At 48.9% G+C, this 16,169-nt stretch overlaps 1 protein-coding gene across 1 annotated transcript in view; it reads right to left on the bottom strand.

Moving 5' to 3' along the window:
• LOC149325280 (uncharacterized) overlaps positions 1 to 16,169 on the bottom strand; it is a 56,192-nt gene that overhangs the window by 17,673 nt on the left and 22,350 nt on the right. The window contains exons 7-11 of the mRNA XM_089563902.1: positions 12,106 to 12,274; positions 7,886 to 8,161; positions 3,856 to 4,000; positions 2,187 to 2,438; positions 216 to 330 (exon numbers count right to left, since the gene is read on the bottom strand). Of these exons, the coding sequence (XP_089420028.1) occupies positions 216 to 330; positions 2,187 to 2,438; positions 3,856 to 4,000; positions 7,886 to 8,161; positions 12,106 to 12,274 (957 nt within the window). The remainder of the gene's footprint in view (positions 1 to 215; positions 331 to 2,186; positions 2,439 to 3,855; positions 4,001 to 7,885; positions 8,162 to 12,105; positions 12,275 to 16,169) is intronic.

Consider the following 16,169-nt stretch of genomic DNA (forward strand, 5'->3'; position numbering starts at 1 on the left):
GGGGTTGTTGCCCCACTCGTTAAATCTGAAGATGGGATGTGTGTGGCCGGCGTGAAAATGCTACCACAGGAAAGAAAGAGAACTCATGTGATTCAAAAACGCAGTACGCAGACGTACCGTTCAAGTTTGACGCCGTGATAGCAGGTGCGGCCGCCTGACGTCACACCTACATGCTCAGCCAATAGTGAAAAAGGAATCGCGCGGAGCGGGCCTACCTGTAGTTGGGGTCTGTGCGGAGCGCCGAGCGCAGCAGCTCGCCGGTCTCGTTGTGCGGCAGCGAGGGGAGGAAGTAGACGCCGCCCAGGAGCTGCTTGTACGCGGCCAGGTTGTCTGCGCACAAAGTGGCCATCATTTGCGAATCGTGAAAAATGCGTCTAACTGCATGTCCGAAGACGGCTGCGTTCTGTGCCAAGTATCAACAAAGTCTCGGACTAAACCGCTGGGCCGAGTAATCTTAACGGTGGTCTAGAATGGTCCTGCGATTCCGTAATGAACCCATACACCGCCTCACTAATTCATGGACGACGTCTCTCTAGATGCCTTTTTGCAAAATGTAGAGTCATTTTTGAAAAACATAATTTATAAAAAAAATCTTCCACGATGTCACGAGTTATTCACCGCGAGTGTTCAGTTTAATATTGTTTTTTGTACTTGTGCCTTTTGACTATCATGTTGACCTTCTTGTATCTCTTCGTTGTTGTGTCGTTCTTCCTTCCCGTATTTTCGTTGTATCGAAATGAACGTGTATGGCAATGCGCATGTCCTTTGACAGTTTTCTTAACTAACTGCATATTTGTTATCAGCCTATTTGCCATGGTCTATCCTATTGCAGTCGCATGTTTTAAGCATGAAATGCTTTTAGCCCCCGTTGTCGGCAGTGTGGTGACGTCACGCCGAGACCGAGATCCACTCATCCGGGCACTGAAATCCAGTCATCCGGGCACTGAAATCCAGATATCCGGGCACTGAAATCCAGTCATCCGGGCACTGAAATCCAGTCATCCGGGCACTGAAATCCAGTCATCCGGGCACTGAAATCCAGTCATCCGGGCACTGAAATCCACTCATCCGGGCACTGAATTCCAGTCATCCGGGCTCTGAAACGAGAACATCCGGGCACCGTACGAGACTTAGCGAGATTTAACGAGACTCCGTAAGCCCTCCTACGCGACCGGCATGCAAGCGCTGGTTGGTCTCCAAACGAGACAAAAAATAACTGCTGCCAGTGCCTTCTCAATGTTTATCAAGATATCAGTGGAGCTGTGGGTTTGATAACGCACGGAATTATAATTTCCGATTTCTAATAACGCGTGCAAAAACCACATAAATTGCATGTTGCACTTCGTTGTCGTACGTGATCCGGGGGAGAAGCGCTGCGTTCAAAGGGCAAGGCATCGTGCCGAACGGGTGGTGGCGTTCCTCCCTTCCTTTACGGTGCGGTTCGGGTGTCCACCGAGATGGCAGAGAATTACTGCGCCATTTCCTTTCCTCAAAAAAACCTTGCGTTCAAATGACAAGGCATCGCGCTGAACGGGTGGTGGCGTTCCTCCCTTCCTGTACGGTGCGGTTCGGGTGTCCACCGAGATGACATTAGGCCCGTAAACATTTCATGCTTACTCTACTCTCGGTTACGGGAGAGGCAGAGATTTTTTTAATTTTGTGTATGTTATACTGGATATGCTATTGCTTTGTATAACTGTCCCATTATTTGCCCACTCCTGTAAGAGCCTAATTAGGCTTACAGTATTCTTAAATAAATAATAAAAATAAATGTAAACCCATGTCCTCGTAGAGCCGCCACAGTACTCTTCTCATTCCTGTCACAGCCAGTAACACTCCAGTCCAATCTGATAAGTACCGTTAAGTGGAACCCTTTCTCACTTTGTTTTTGCACGCACTTGTTACCGTCTTCACTTCGGCTTCTAACGAAACCTTCAGCTTTCTTAAACGCAATCTGCTGAGTACCTGGCTTACATGTAAAATTACTTGCGTACAATACACTAGTAGATGGAAGTTTGAATGCATGTCGGCCATTTGGAATCCGCATCAATCGTATCCCATCCACTCAACGAAGTTAGTGCCCATAGATGTATTACTCCCTCCTGGCTTGCAGTGCACACGTATACCCTGGCACAAAGGCGACGGGCGCACGTTTGCGAGCGCCCTTGACCAAGAACGGCACGCACCGGCCACGATCTTCTTGATCTCCTTATCGGTGACGCTGCAGCCCGGCTTGAGGGCGACGAATGCGGTGGCCACCTCGCCGTAGTCCGGGTGCGGCAGCCCCACGACGCCCACCTTGTCCACGCCGGGACAGGTGGACGTGATGAGCTCCTCGATCTCGGCAGGCGCCACCTGGTTGTCCATGCACTTGATCATCTCCTTCAGCCGCTCCAGGAAGTGCACGCGCCCGGTCTCGTCGTAGTAGGCCAGGTCACCTGCGATGCGGGCGCCGGCAGAGATAGCTTAATGATTTTGAACGCTAATCACGGCGCTGAACAAAGCTGTAAGATGGAATTGCTCTTTTAAATGCGCGCTCTTGTCGTAACTGGTTTGAAGACTTTCTGATGCGCCCGTTGGCATCGCAGCAGCCGTTCTGCGGCTCGCTTGGAGTGCACGGGCCTGCCGACTGGCTCGAGGCGAGCCACCACCGCTGCCACGTGCAGATAGAAGAGAGTTGAAAGATAAGAGGAAAGAGTGAAAAGACGCGCGTCGCAACAACCGCGTCCGCCGAAGCGAAGGCGCTGGCTGAAACAAGAGACCCCAAGGTCTCTGAAGACTTCAGTCGTTGCACTTTGAGGCGCAGTTAAAGCAGCAGATTTTTGGCTTTCGTTGCAAGCTAATTGCTGTTCAGAATGTTATTCATAGTCTTCGGGATTTCTCGCGTACACGTATGGTTATGAGCTGCTTTCTTTAAGTGCCATTCCTCATAGATCGAATCGTTTTGGGACGTTAAACCCCATAAAACTCGGGCACCTCTCTCTATGATTAATAAATGTTTTCACCACCACCCGTCTCAATAAAACCACAAACTGAAGCTGTTCTTTCCAGTTTACTGCGTCAACGATGGTAATAAGAAAGGGAGGAAGAAGAAACCTCACTAGACTGACCAATGTTTCGTTGCCTGCGCAGTCTGCCCAGACGAAGAGAATTTCTCTTCTCGGAGCGATGGAAAGTTACCGAGATAAGGACAAATCCTCTTGTCGAAACATTGGCCACCGGAGTGAGACTTCCCTCTTTCAGCTCGTTCACGCTGGTTCGAAAATTTCACCTTCCCTCCTCTCTTCTACTGTGGTGACAAACCATTCTTTCGGCTCCTCATGCGCAATCTATAGCACTTCAGGGATGGAAGCTGACAAACAATAAAATAAGCGGCGTATAACTTTGGGCAGCACAGGAGAAAATTACCGAAGACACTTTGGAAATAATAAAGTGTGCTTGGCGAAAGGCTTATGGTCAACCCACTGCGGCTTCCGCGAACCGCTTGGCGTGGAATCACTGGGCCGCTTCGGAGCCACTCGTCTCACTCACTCGACTACAACGACACGTCTGGCGAAGGAGCGGCGGTGCAGCTGCCACCGTCGACGCGCGCGCGCTCGTTCTACCGCTACTGTGTGACGTCACGGTTGCTATGCACAGCTGCGCCCCCCACCGGTGCGCCGGTTGCTAAGGAGGGGAGGAGGCTGCGCCGCTGCGCGGAGGAGAGGCCATAGTTGGCACGATTCCAGCGCACGGACGGACACAGCGAGCATGAGCCATTAAAGGCTTTCGCCTTAAAATAGGGTTAATCTGCGAACGCCCGCGGCTTAGACGGGGTATGAAAACCTGCGCATTGGCGCCATTAGCTTTACTGACCCGTTCGGCACCAGCCGTTGGCGTCGATGATGACGGCCGTCTCTTTGGGCTGCTTGTAGTAGCCGCGCATCATGGAAGGCGTGCGAAAGAACACCTCACCGTGCTCCTTGGGTCCCACGGCCTTGCCCGTCATGGGGGAGACGAACTGCGCGACGCCACCAAAGCCCTCTTGGAGGTTGCGCCGTATGCCATGACATGTGCATACACATGATATGCGCAGATACATGCGCACATGACATGTGCACATTACATGCGCAGAGAAAAAGTGCAGCTCCTAAAGACTGAATACTTGCCGTCAGCTGTTTGCCCAAACAGAGCGCAAGGACTGTTCTGACCATTCATTTTAAAGGGACACTTAGGATGACTACAGCCAATGGTGATTCTCAGTAAGTGATTATCTGGCTCTTTGTGGTTATGCTGATGTTTGTCGGGTAGCTAGGCACTTTTTTCACCTAGTTAACTGAATTTAAAAATCCTCCCGTTTGAGGATTCATGCTTGTGACATCTTTACTGAAAATGGTGGGTTGCCATATTTTTGAAATGAAATATAATGTAGCGTAGCCTGTGGGATCCGTACCAAATATTTGCTGTTGACATGCTGCTCAGCCTTTCCTTCTATCGAAAGCGGAGTTCCCCACCTTCCAGGAGAATCGAAATAGAGTGGATTCTACGAAAGGAATACATTTAGCTTCTTCCCCAAGCCGCTCACAGTTGGCCCCCATTACGACACACTTTGATTAGGAAAAGAGGACGTCAGCAAGGCGGTTCACATATATACGAGCAGCGTCAGTATTTGAGCTGGCCCAGAGTAGATGACTTTGAAAAAACCTGCGCTAGTGCCTCTCAGTCTTATATGAAAAGTAAGCTGTTCCCCAACGAAAAGCAAATATCTCGCGATAATTTCAGCTACACAATACAGGGTCTGTCCTGAAAGAAATGAAACTAGTCGCGGTGTGGCGCGTACTCGCGCTAGATCGGGAAACCGCTTTTGGGGGAAGGAGCGGGAACCTTCAGCTTCACAATGCGACGAGCTTAGTTGGCTGCGAGCAGGCGAAGCGAGTGGACATCTTCGAGCGTGTACCCATATTTCGTCGCTACGTCGAGGAATCCATGGAGCGAACGTTGGAACAGCGCTACGCGGTGAAGCTTTGCAATAAACTGGGTAATTCACCTACCGAGTCAATCAACGTGATCAAGACAGCATATGGGAACGATGCAATGTCCACGTCGTGTGTTCTAATGGCACAAGGCATTTAGAAACGGTCGTGACGACGTTCACAACAAGCAGCGGTCCAGGCGCTTGTCGATGACGGTTACGGACGGTAACGTTGACTCTGTGGTCCTGAACGCCTTCACGGCCATTTGAAAATGATTTGTGCCATTGGAACCCTTGCGATCTGTACATTGCATCATTACCACATGCGGTCAAATGTCTCGGTCGGTGATTTATTCAGTTTATTGCAAAGCTTCACCGCGTCGCGCTGTTTCATGGTTTCCTCGACACAGCGACGAAACAGGGGTACACGTTTGAGCACGTCCACTCGCTTGACCTGCTCGAAGCCAACTGAGGTCATTGCACTGTGAAGCTGAAGGTTCCCGCTCTTTCCCCCAAAAGCGGTTTCCTGATCTAGAGCATGCACGCGCCACACCACGACTTGTCTCATTACTTTCAGGACAGACCCTGTATATTCGACCCTGCCGGCAAAACATCATAAGCGGCTCAAAACGCACTCTTCGAGCTCGTACTCAAACAGGTAAGGCAACGACACAAACTGAGTGCGAGCAGCCTTAAAGACAATTCTGAACTCTGCTACGACGTCACAAAAAACAGACTGTCGCCAATAGCCGGTGAATGTTTACAGTATAGCTTTGAAGGGAATTTGCCGCTACATTCCGTAGACGTGCCTGACTATATATGAATGCTTACCCTTAACATTTCAGTTCGTTTTCCCGAATACATATCCCAAATTCAATTGTAAGCTCTGCGTGAGTGATGTGCATGGTGACTTTACAGTATCCAATGAGCTATATGATTGTGCGCTCTATTATCATTTTCCAGCAGCTCTATTTTGTTATGTCAGGTGTCAGGCGGTTGACGATGAAGGTGATGAATTTTCATGGCGCAAGGGCACCTGTGGCCGAAGAGCGCCATGGCACAAGTTATCTCCTTCTTCTCAAGGTGGGGTCAGAGACCCATTTCCCAAGCATTTCACACTAAAGAAGCCGAGCACAAGGCAGGGCAAGGCTTGTGCCCATTGTATCACCGGTGCGTACCCGGCGGCACTGGGGATCGAACCCCACACCTCCCGCATGTGAGGCGGATGCTCAAACGGCTAAGCCACCGCTGCGGTAAAATAGCGTTCACTTTTCTAAAGAAAGGATAGCTTTTATAGTATATCAACGAAAAAACAGCTACTAGATTTAAAAAAAAAATGTTTTGTTAATACTAGGAAGTGAACTTCTCTCCTGACATAGCGTGCTACCGACACGTGTAATAGATCTGCACACAAGCGGAGCGTACGCTGCGGCTCTTAAGATAGCCTGCTTGTCGTGGTGATTCATAGGCCAGCTGTTAATTGCCGCGTTCTCGTGACGTAGAGGGCATTTTCAATAGGCTAGAGAAATGAAATGCAGCTGTCGCCATCTACGGTACTTTTCTCACACTAACTGCGTCTACGTCAAGCAAGTTTTCCAGGCGTATGGACTTCCAAATGATGATCACCCAGTCATTTCCGGTTTGGCGTCATTAGTTTGTATTGAGTGGACGAAGCAAGGTACAATATTAAAATCAATTTCTGAAGAAATAAATTCGCACCTCGCTGCCGATGACGCTACAGACTAGTGGCTTTGGCGCGCGCATTCTTGTATGTGTGCCTACTAATTCAGTTGAGCACAGACCATTCTGTTCTATTCCAACAAATTATAAAGAAGGTTGGTAAGAGTCAAATAATCAATTTTTTGCAAAAAAAAAAAAAAATGGATGGGGTTAGTAGAACGTTCTTGCGGGCAGGGGTTCGTTTTCAGGTAAGGTTAGAAACTGCACAAGAGAACGAGCACAGGAGGTAAATAAACGTGGTGTCTTATAAGTTCCTTTACCTCCTGTCCACGTCGTTTTGCACAGTTTATAACCTTCCTAGATGGTGTTCTCCTCAGCGTGCATTTAACGAATGCTTGCTGAACGAAGTTAACCCGGCGCCTTGCACTACAGAGCGGCGCATGAGTCCATGCAGGCATCGACTTAACACGAAAAAAAATTAGAGATCACTGCTGTAACCTGCATTGGAGTAATGCGAAAGCAATGACGCCTCCTCATTTCAAGTTGCTTTTTTGTTTTTAATTGGTTCCTTAATCACCCACTTCATTCACAATTATTTCGTTTTAATTTAACTTAATTTTTATTTGTTTCGCAATTAATTCACAGTAATTCATATATTCACCCTTAATTCACCCTAATGTACCATTAATTCATATTTAAATCACAATAATTCACCTTAATTCATAATCACCTGTATTCAGAATGAATGCACCTTAATTCACCCTTGACACTTTCTTTAATCATTAATTATTGATTGGATTTCGATTACGGCACATTTTCTCTCGTTTCATTTGATTGTAAAACATTTTATTCGCCGGAAAGAGCTTGGTAAGAGGTCGCGTTAAGTGGTCGAGAGTAGGTAGCCCTCGACGACTCTCTGGGCTCATTCCGGACTTTCAAATTTGGCGCCACGCGTTGGCTCCGCCCCACACTTCCGGCATTTTCAAATTTGGCGCTACTTTTGCTGTGGCCCCGCCCACTTTTGAGCATTTTTAGCTCTAATTACCTATTCATCCTATTTCGAAAATTTTGCTTTGCGCAGCATCCTCATATCACCCTCTTTCGATTACAACACTCGTTTAACGCTGCCTCTTCCGAGTTGCCCACAGCTGCTGCCGACACATTTTGCGGATACGACCCCGCCGACATAGCCTAGTAATGCTTTCGCCTTAATAAATTCGAGAGCAGTGGGGACCGCGCATGCGCATGAGAGACCTTCATCTCGACGTTTGGTGTCGGGAGTCCCTGGTCCGAGTAGTTGATCTCCTCCTGACCCGGGGCGGACAGCAGCCCGCAGCTCTCGGCCACGCCGTAGAAGTTCCGGAAGCAGCGCAGGTTTGGGAACACGACGAGCGCCTCGCGCATCATCCCCTCGGTAACCGGGCTGCCGGCGACGCACAGCTTGCGCATGGCTCCGAGGCGCACGCGCGACTGCTGCATCTCGTGCATGAGCCGGTGCAGCCGCGACGGGAAGCCGAACAGCGCCGACACCTGGTATACCCACAAGAGCTGGTTAACGTCACCTGCTGATGCAGGAACTGCCGTCGTGAATGTACCGTCTTCGTCAAAAGTAACCAGGCTGCATGGTTTGCTTCTAGCTCGTATAGAGGAGCCCTTACAGCTTCCCTGAAGATCAAAACGTGTTGGAAGGTGAGAAGACCCCCAGTCCTCACCTTTAACGGGAATTTCAGCTTCAGGGAAGCTGTAAAGGCTTCACTGTACGAGCTAGAAGCAAACCATGCAGCCTGGTTAGTTTTGACGAAGGCGGTACGTTTTCACTTTCACATGTCAGTTGTCCCGTGTCCGCACACTTAGCGATATCTCACTAATACCAATAATATTTGACTGCATAATAATCCAGCTCCACGCTCTTCCGGACAACAAGGGAATACGTGTCTTTAAAACCGCACGCTGTACCTATGAATGACCACATACACTGAATACATGGCCGCCTAAGGAAGAGGATAGATTATGCTAGCTTGGAATTAGAGGGAGGCGAAGAGGAAGTAGTTAAGGAAGACTACATAGCGTTCTCTTGGGGGCTCCCGCAAAGAAAAGAGGAGGAGGAAGCCCTCCGCCCTGCGAGCTCGATGCCTTTAATGGCAGCCCTTGGTGCGTAAAAAATGAGAACAAAACAAGGAGCAGCATGCCATGCATGCTTTCCTCCATTCGTGAAGTCCATGTTTAACGCTCAGGTGATCGCAAATTTTTTCCTTCTGTCCTTCGATTGCTTTCTACTCTGCTTTCACGCAGCTCAAGATATGCCGTTATAGGATAAATATGCCTCAAATAATCGATAATCTAACAAACTTGAAAGAATTGGCTGGTTGCTATGTTTCTCAATTCCATTACCTGAGTCAAATGTGCCGCCCTGTTGCTTGTAACCACGTGTCGACAGGTAGAAAGCCGGGCTAATCTATTAACCGTGCAAAACACTAATGGCTACTGGAGCTATGTTAGTGAAAGAGAAACGCACAGCAAAAGCTTCCTAATTAGCAAGCTAAGCACTACGTCAATAGGATTGAATTTGGACTTCCTTATTGCTAGCTGATGGGTGACTACAATGCGAAGGCAGGTACGAACCAGGTTGGCGAACATGCATTGGGTATAACTACAGCATAGCCTCTAGGAAGGATTTATTAGTACTGCTCGCAGAACGAGGATAATGGATCCTTTCTCCCGCTTACGGGAGAACCGCAACTGGACTTGCAAGAGCCCGAATGGTCAGTCTAAGAATCAGGTGATAGAAAAACGTGCAGAATATAAGCAACCTATATAGCCTACTCAGTAAGGTATTTGTCTGGTCTAGTCGGTGCATTGTTCAAACTGAAGGCACAGCACACGAAGGACGGGACTCAGAAAGAGACAAACACAGCGTTGTGTTTGTCTCGTGCTTAGTCCCGTACTTCGTGCGCTGCGCCTTCAGTTTGAATCTGTAGCCTTCATAGACTACCATAAATAATTGGATCCAGTCGAAGCCTGACGGGCCATGCAGGCATTACGTATTCAACCTGTAGAAGGAGTGTGTAGAAGTTCTGTAAAGCGACCTATTCTGTAAAGTATATAAAACGACCATAGTCCTCCACAATGAAAGTGAAAAATTACCGATCAGGAAAGGTAAAAGGCAAAGAGACGTGATCTCGCCGGTGCTATTCACTGCGTGTTTACAAGAGGTATTCAGAAAAGTGGATTAGAAAGAGTTGGGGATAAAAGTCCACGGAGAATACCTTCGTCAGTTCTGATTCATTGATGACTATGTCTTGCTAAGTCACTCGGGGAACGAACTGCGAAGTATGATAACAGAATTAAACAGGCAAAGCAGAATAGCGGGATTAAAATTTAGTATGGAAAAAAAAGTAACGTTTGGCAGTCTCAGAAAGGCACATCGGTTTACGATAGCAGTGAAATTTTGGAAGTGGTAAGGAATACATCTACTTAAAACATGTAGTGATCGACCGCAGATCCGAATCCCGAAAGTGAAATAATTTGCAGAATAGGTTTGGTTTGGTTTATGGGGTTTAACGTCCCAAAGCGACTAAGGCTATGAGAGACGCCGTAGTGGAGGACTCCGGAAATTTCGACCACCTGGGGTTCTTTTACATGCACTGACATCGCACAGGACACGGGCCTCTAGAATTTCTCCTCCAAAGAAATTCAGCCGCCGCGGCCGGGATCGAACCCGCGTCTTTTGGGTCAGCAACCGAGCACCATAACCACTGAGCCACCGCGGCGGCTCAATTTGCAGAATAGAAACGAGGTCGAGTGCATTTGGCAGGGACTCTCAGGCCATGAATATCCATTTACCAGCATTCCTCAAACGGAAAGTATGCACCAGCTGCACCTTACTGGTACTCCCCTGTGGAGCAGAAACGTGGAGGCTAACAAAGAGGGTTCAGCTTAAGTTAAGAACAACGCAGTGAGCTATGGAAAGGAAAATGATAGGCGTAACGTTGAGAGAGCGGAAAAGGGCAGAGTTGGTTAGGGAACAAACGCTCGTTAATGATATTCTAGTCGGATTCAAGAGGAAAAAAGGCTCATGGGCTCGGCACATGATGCGAAGGCAACATAACTAATGGTCGTTAAGAGTAACGCATTGGATTACAAGAGATCTGCAAGCGAGTAGGGGGCGGAAGAACGTCAGGTAGGCTGATGAGTTAAGGGTGTTTGGGGATAAGCTAGCCACAGCTGGCACAGGACAGGGTTATTTTTAGAGATATGGTTGAGGCCTTTGCCCTGCAGCTGACGCAGTCAGGCTGATGATGATTACTAGCTCCTGACTCCCAGAAAAATGAATGAGCTGCAACTGATATCCGCATACACGCATAGGCGTATAGCGCTACCTTTATAAATGAAGTCTTATTGCACAAACGCAATATGCGCTGGTTACGGTGTACAGGGTGTGCTAATTAAAACTGCCGACGTCTACAGAAGTCACTATAGACCTTTTTCTCGACGATGGGACCAAAAGTTTTTTCAGGTATGAGGAAATCGCGGGGCAGCTTCACATCTGACCTCTCTCTTATTCTACGAGCACGTTGGTTGGTTGGTTTATGGGGGTTTAACGTCCCAAAGCGATTCAGGCTATTAGAGACGCCGTAGTGGAGGGGTCCGGAAATTTATACCACCTGGGGTTCTTTAACGTGCACTGACATCGTGCAGTAGACGGGCCTCTAGAATTTCGCCTCCATTGAAATTCGACCGCAGCAGCCAGGATCGAACCCGCGTCTTTCGGGTCAGCAGCCGAGCACCATAACCACTGAGCCACCGCGGCGGCCGCTCTACGAGCACGTCTTCGCAGCTGCCTTCGCACAACCCAGTGTCCGGTATGGCGACGCACTTCGGCTTGCCTTTGAAAAAGTTAACAGCACTGGAAGACATTGACCCGCCGCGGTGGCTCAGTGGTAAGGCGCTCGTCTACCGAGACGGAGTACCCGGGTTCGAACCCGACCGCGGCGGCCACCTTTCGATGGAGGCGAAACGCAAGAGGCGCCCGTGTGGTGTGCGATGTCAATGCACGTTAAGGATACGCAGGCGGTCGAAATTATTCCGGAGACCTCCACTACGACACCTCTTCCTCTTTCTTATTTCACTCCTACCTTCTTCCCTTTCCTTACGGCGCGGTTCAGGTGCCCGCCGAGATATGTGAGACAGATACTGCGCCATTTCCTTTCCTCAAAAACCAATTTACCAATTTATCACTGGAAGACATGCGTTAAATAGCGCATAATAGCTGGGATCCAGCAAGCTGCGAATCGGGCCACTTGGTACAGCGACGTGGTTAAAGCTCAAAGTGGTTGGCGCAGGTGGTGCGAATACAGAAAAACTGACGGCCGTTCGTCACCATTGCTGCCTTGTGACAAGACCATCCAGCCACCTGGTGCTTTTAACCGCGCGTCGAGTGCTTCCACGAAGAATGGACGCGCGGGGGCGCGTACCTGGTACTTGCAGCAGACGTCGATGAACTGGTTGTAGGTGAGCGCAGGGGAGACGATGACGCACGTGGAGCCCACACAGGCGGCCAGCATGGTGAACAGGAAGCCGCACGTGTGCGTGATGGGGTTCCACGCGAGCAGCACGTCCGACTCGTCCGACGCCATGACGTTCCTGCGAGCGGACCTCGTTTCACGCTCCAACAGTGCGACGCCTCCCCCAACTAGCACCTCGTCTCACTTATGGTTGCTGCAGTTGGGGCGCATAAACAACGACCTACACAAGTTTTTCTCTTTCCTGTCAACGTTGTCTCTTTTTAGCTTTGACTGTAATCGTACGTGCACCACAGTTAATTCTTTTGCCTCTGGATTCTGGGCGCTCAAGGGTCAACGCTAGGCCTCGATCTCCAGGGCAAGATGGTTTCTTGGACGAGTTGGACCGAGTAATCCATGGCGGTAGCGGAACAAACGGCACACAGTGAGAAAGACACAACAGCGCTGCGTTTCGCCTTGTCGTGTGGCTGTAGTCATGTACTAAGCCCATACAGTTGGCTCTATCCTCTGGCTACAGCCATTCTGCAGTCGCAGTAGTGCCATTCATTGCGCCCTGGACATGGAGCACAATGAAAGGCACTACAGCAATTCAATGACGGAATAGCTCCAGGTCTCATGCTACTGACATTGTGGATAAGTTAAGCAGTAACTTCCGTCACCGAAGAAACTCTATACCTTTCACTTTCCTGCAGCGCAAAGAAGTGCCGGTGATACTTTTGCTGCTGCCACTACACCATGCCTTCGTTAGAGCGCCTCCTCACTGCAGTGCCTGTACCAATGTCATTTGCAACTTAGTAGGAGAACGCTCTCGGCCCAGTTTAGCAGAGGAACACTGCCAGTGGCAGTGTTCTGATGAAAGAGGATGTGAGGATGCTGCGCAAAAAAAAATGTCGATAGGATAGTTAGTTAATTAATTAAACGTCAAAATAGCGCGGACGTCGATAAAGTGAGTGGATGGGAAAACAGCCGTGGACGGCAAGATAGTGAAATTATCCACAGAAGTGTGAAAATAAAGTCTGAAATGAATTTAAATGCATTTGATGAGCTACAATTAATCGAACAAAAAGTTTAATTGACATTAATTAATTATCAGCAAAAATCATTGAACGGTTGAATAGGCTGCACGGGGATATAGTAAGTGGACAGGAAACTACGGCGCCAGATTTGAAAAACCAAAATGGTTGATTGAGATAAAAAGACTATAACCAGAGTAGATAAATCTATCTTTAATGAAAGCATAAGATACTTAAGCAAGGGAAATGCGAAAAAAAAAGTCACACACGAGAAGAGCACAAGCACGGGCGCGTCTTTCTTTTTTGCGTACTTCCCTTGCTTAAGCATGTTCGACCGACTCGCCCAACAACGTGCACTCTTAAATCATCAGATAATTACGCTAATTCAGTAATTAAATTAGCAAACAAAATGCAAATGTTAGAGAGGCAAAGAGATGCGACGAGTGAAGAGGAGGTGTCAATGCGGGTCGGCGCAGTGATCTTTAACTTCAGACGGCGTTGTCAGTTCATTGTCGCGCGGTATTTGGAATTCGTGGACGGCGGCTGGAAAGGTGTTCACAGGCGCATCACAGATGAGGTGACCGCAGCCAGCCTGGAAATACACACGAACAAATTGCCTTACTACTGTGAGTCCCAACAACACCCGCGGTACTTTAGTGGAGCGGGCGAGGTTACTTTCAACCTCAATCTACTTTCTGTGAGTCCCAACAATATACCCGCGGTACTTGAGTGGAGCGGGCGAGGTTACTTTCAACCTCAATCTACTTTCTGTGAGTCCCAACAATATACCCGCGGTACTTGAGTGGAGCGGGCGAGGTTACTTTCAACCTCAATCTACTTTCTGTGAGTCCCAACCACCCGCGGTACTTGAGTGGAGCGGGCGAGGTTACTTTCAACCTCAATCTACTTTCTGTGAGTCCCAACCACCCGCGGTACTTATGTGGAGCGGGCGAGGTTACTTTCAACCTCAATCTACTTTCTGTGAGTCCCAACAATATACCCGCGGTACTTGAGTGGAGCGGGCGAGGTTACTTTCAACCTCAATCTACTTTCTGTGAGTCCCAACAACACCCGCGGTACTTGAGTGGAGCGGGCGAGGTTACTTTCAACCTCAATCTACTTTCTGTGAGTCCCAACAATATACCCGCGGTACTTGAGTGGAGCGGGCGAGGTTACTTTCAACCTCAATCTACTTTCTGTGAGTCCCAACAATATACCCGCGGTACTTGAGTGGAGCGGGCGAGGTTACTTTCAACCTCAATCTACTTTCTGTGAGTCCCAACAATATACCCGCGGTACTTGAGTGGAGCGGGCGAGGTTACTTTCAACCTCAATCTACTTTCTGTGAGTCCCAACAATATACCCGCGGTACTTGAGTGGAGCGGGCGAGGTTACTTTCAACCTCAATCTACTTTCTGTGAGTCCCAACAATATACCCGCGGTACTTGAGTGGAGCGGGCGAGGTTACTTTCAACCTCAATCTACTTTCTGTGAGTCCCAACCACCCGCGGTACTTATGTGGAGCGGGCGAGGTTACTTTCAACCTCAATCTACTTTCTGTGAGTCCCAACAATATACCCGCGGTACTTGAGTGGAGCGGGCGAGGTTACTTTCAACCTCAATCTACTTTCTGTGAGTCCCAACAATATACCCGCGGTACTTGAGTGGAGCGGGCGAGGTTACTTTCAACCTCAATCTACTTTCTGTGAGTCCCAACAATATACCCGCGATACTTGAGTGGAGCGGGCGAGGTTACTTTCAGCCTCAATCTACTTTCTGTGAGTCCCAACCACCCGCGGTACTTATGTGGAGCGGAGAGTCCTCTCCTAAGGAATCGCCTACTATCTGTGAGTTCCAACCTAGGGTCTCAATCTATTCTGTCTGTCTGTGCTCACCCCATCCATTTCGCCCATCCTTCCCGCTACTTCCCAGGGGAGATCAGGGGAGTCTCCCCGGGCCCGTTCCCCCGGCTGTGGGTCGCTGTGGTAGCTTCCCCCATTTTTTTCTCTTTTTTCCCCACCTACGGGTGGTAAAATTATCGTTGCCTACGGGCTTATTCTTTTATCTTTGAATTGGATTAAGCCTGTTGTACGTATGTGGACAAGAAAATTCAAAGAGCGCTGGACAACAGGACCAGAAAGTGTAGGAGGCAAACACGGCGCTGCTCTTTCTGGTCCTGTTGTATAGCGCTGTTTGAATTTTCTTGTCGCCATGGGACACCAACTCGCCCAATCTGCCCTCCTTATACGTATGTGGTACAGGCAGGGGCTTATTATTTTTATTTCTTTTTAGGTTGCCGCAATCTTATATGTCTTTGCGGGCAGGACACTTCGTTTTATTTCTTTTTAAATCCCTCTCTAACATATGTCTGACCGCTGCGTGACCCGCACTTGCAGATGTGCCCCCAATACGATTTCCATTCTGACAGCTAAGCTGCATCGGTGGCTTTGGAGGTCGCCGCCGTGTGTCGCAGCCAGGAACTCTGCAGTACAGCCATCGAGAGGGCCATCGAGAGGGCCACAAGGACCATGCGGGCAGTCTCTGGAGCTTCCTCTCTGTTAAGACGGACTTTTTAGTGCAGTGTGCGAGCGACGCGTTTTTTTAATTCAGACGCCCCAAGAGTGCGCGCCAAGTAGCTACTGCCATAAAAATTCAGTTCTTGTAATTTCCATAAAGGCTGCGATTTCCCGTCGAGTTAACTCTGCCACCGGAAGATCGAAGCGACAGGTCCAGGTATGTTGGAGGGTCGATGATATATTGCCCGGAGTTTCCAGACTACGGTGTCGCACCTGTCCCGAAACTTTTTTTTCACTCCTGCCTTACCAAGAGTCATAGGGTGGCTGAAAGGGAGAAAAGTAAAGTTACGGATGGATGCAGCCACATATCGGGTTTGTTCACGCAAGTTTCTGCTGCGACTCAGATCACGTGAAGACCATGTAAAGGATGTCTTACGTCATTTTTTTGCCTTGTGTTGCTAAGTAGGGCACACGTTTCGAAACATAA

The sequence above is a fragment of the Amblyomma mixtum genome, chromosome 10 (assembly GCF_055824585.1).
Source record: "Amblyomma mixtum isolate Tamu chromosome 10, ASM5582458v1, whole genome shotgun sequence".
NCBI lineage: Eukaryota > Metazoa > Arthropoda > Arachnida > Ixodida > Ixodidae > Amblyomma > Amblyomma mixtum.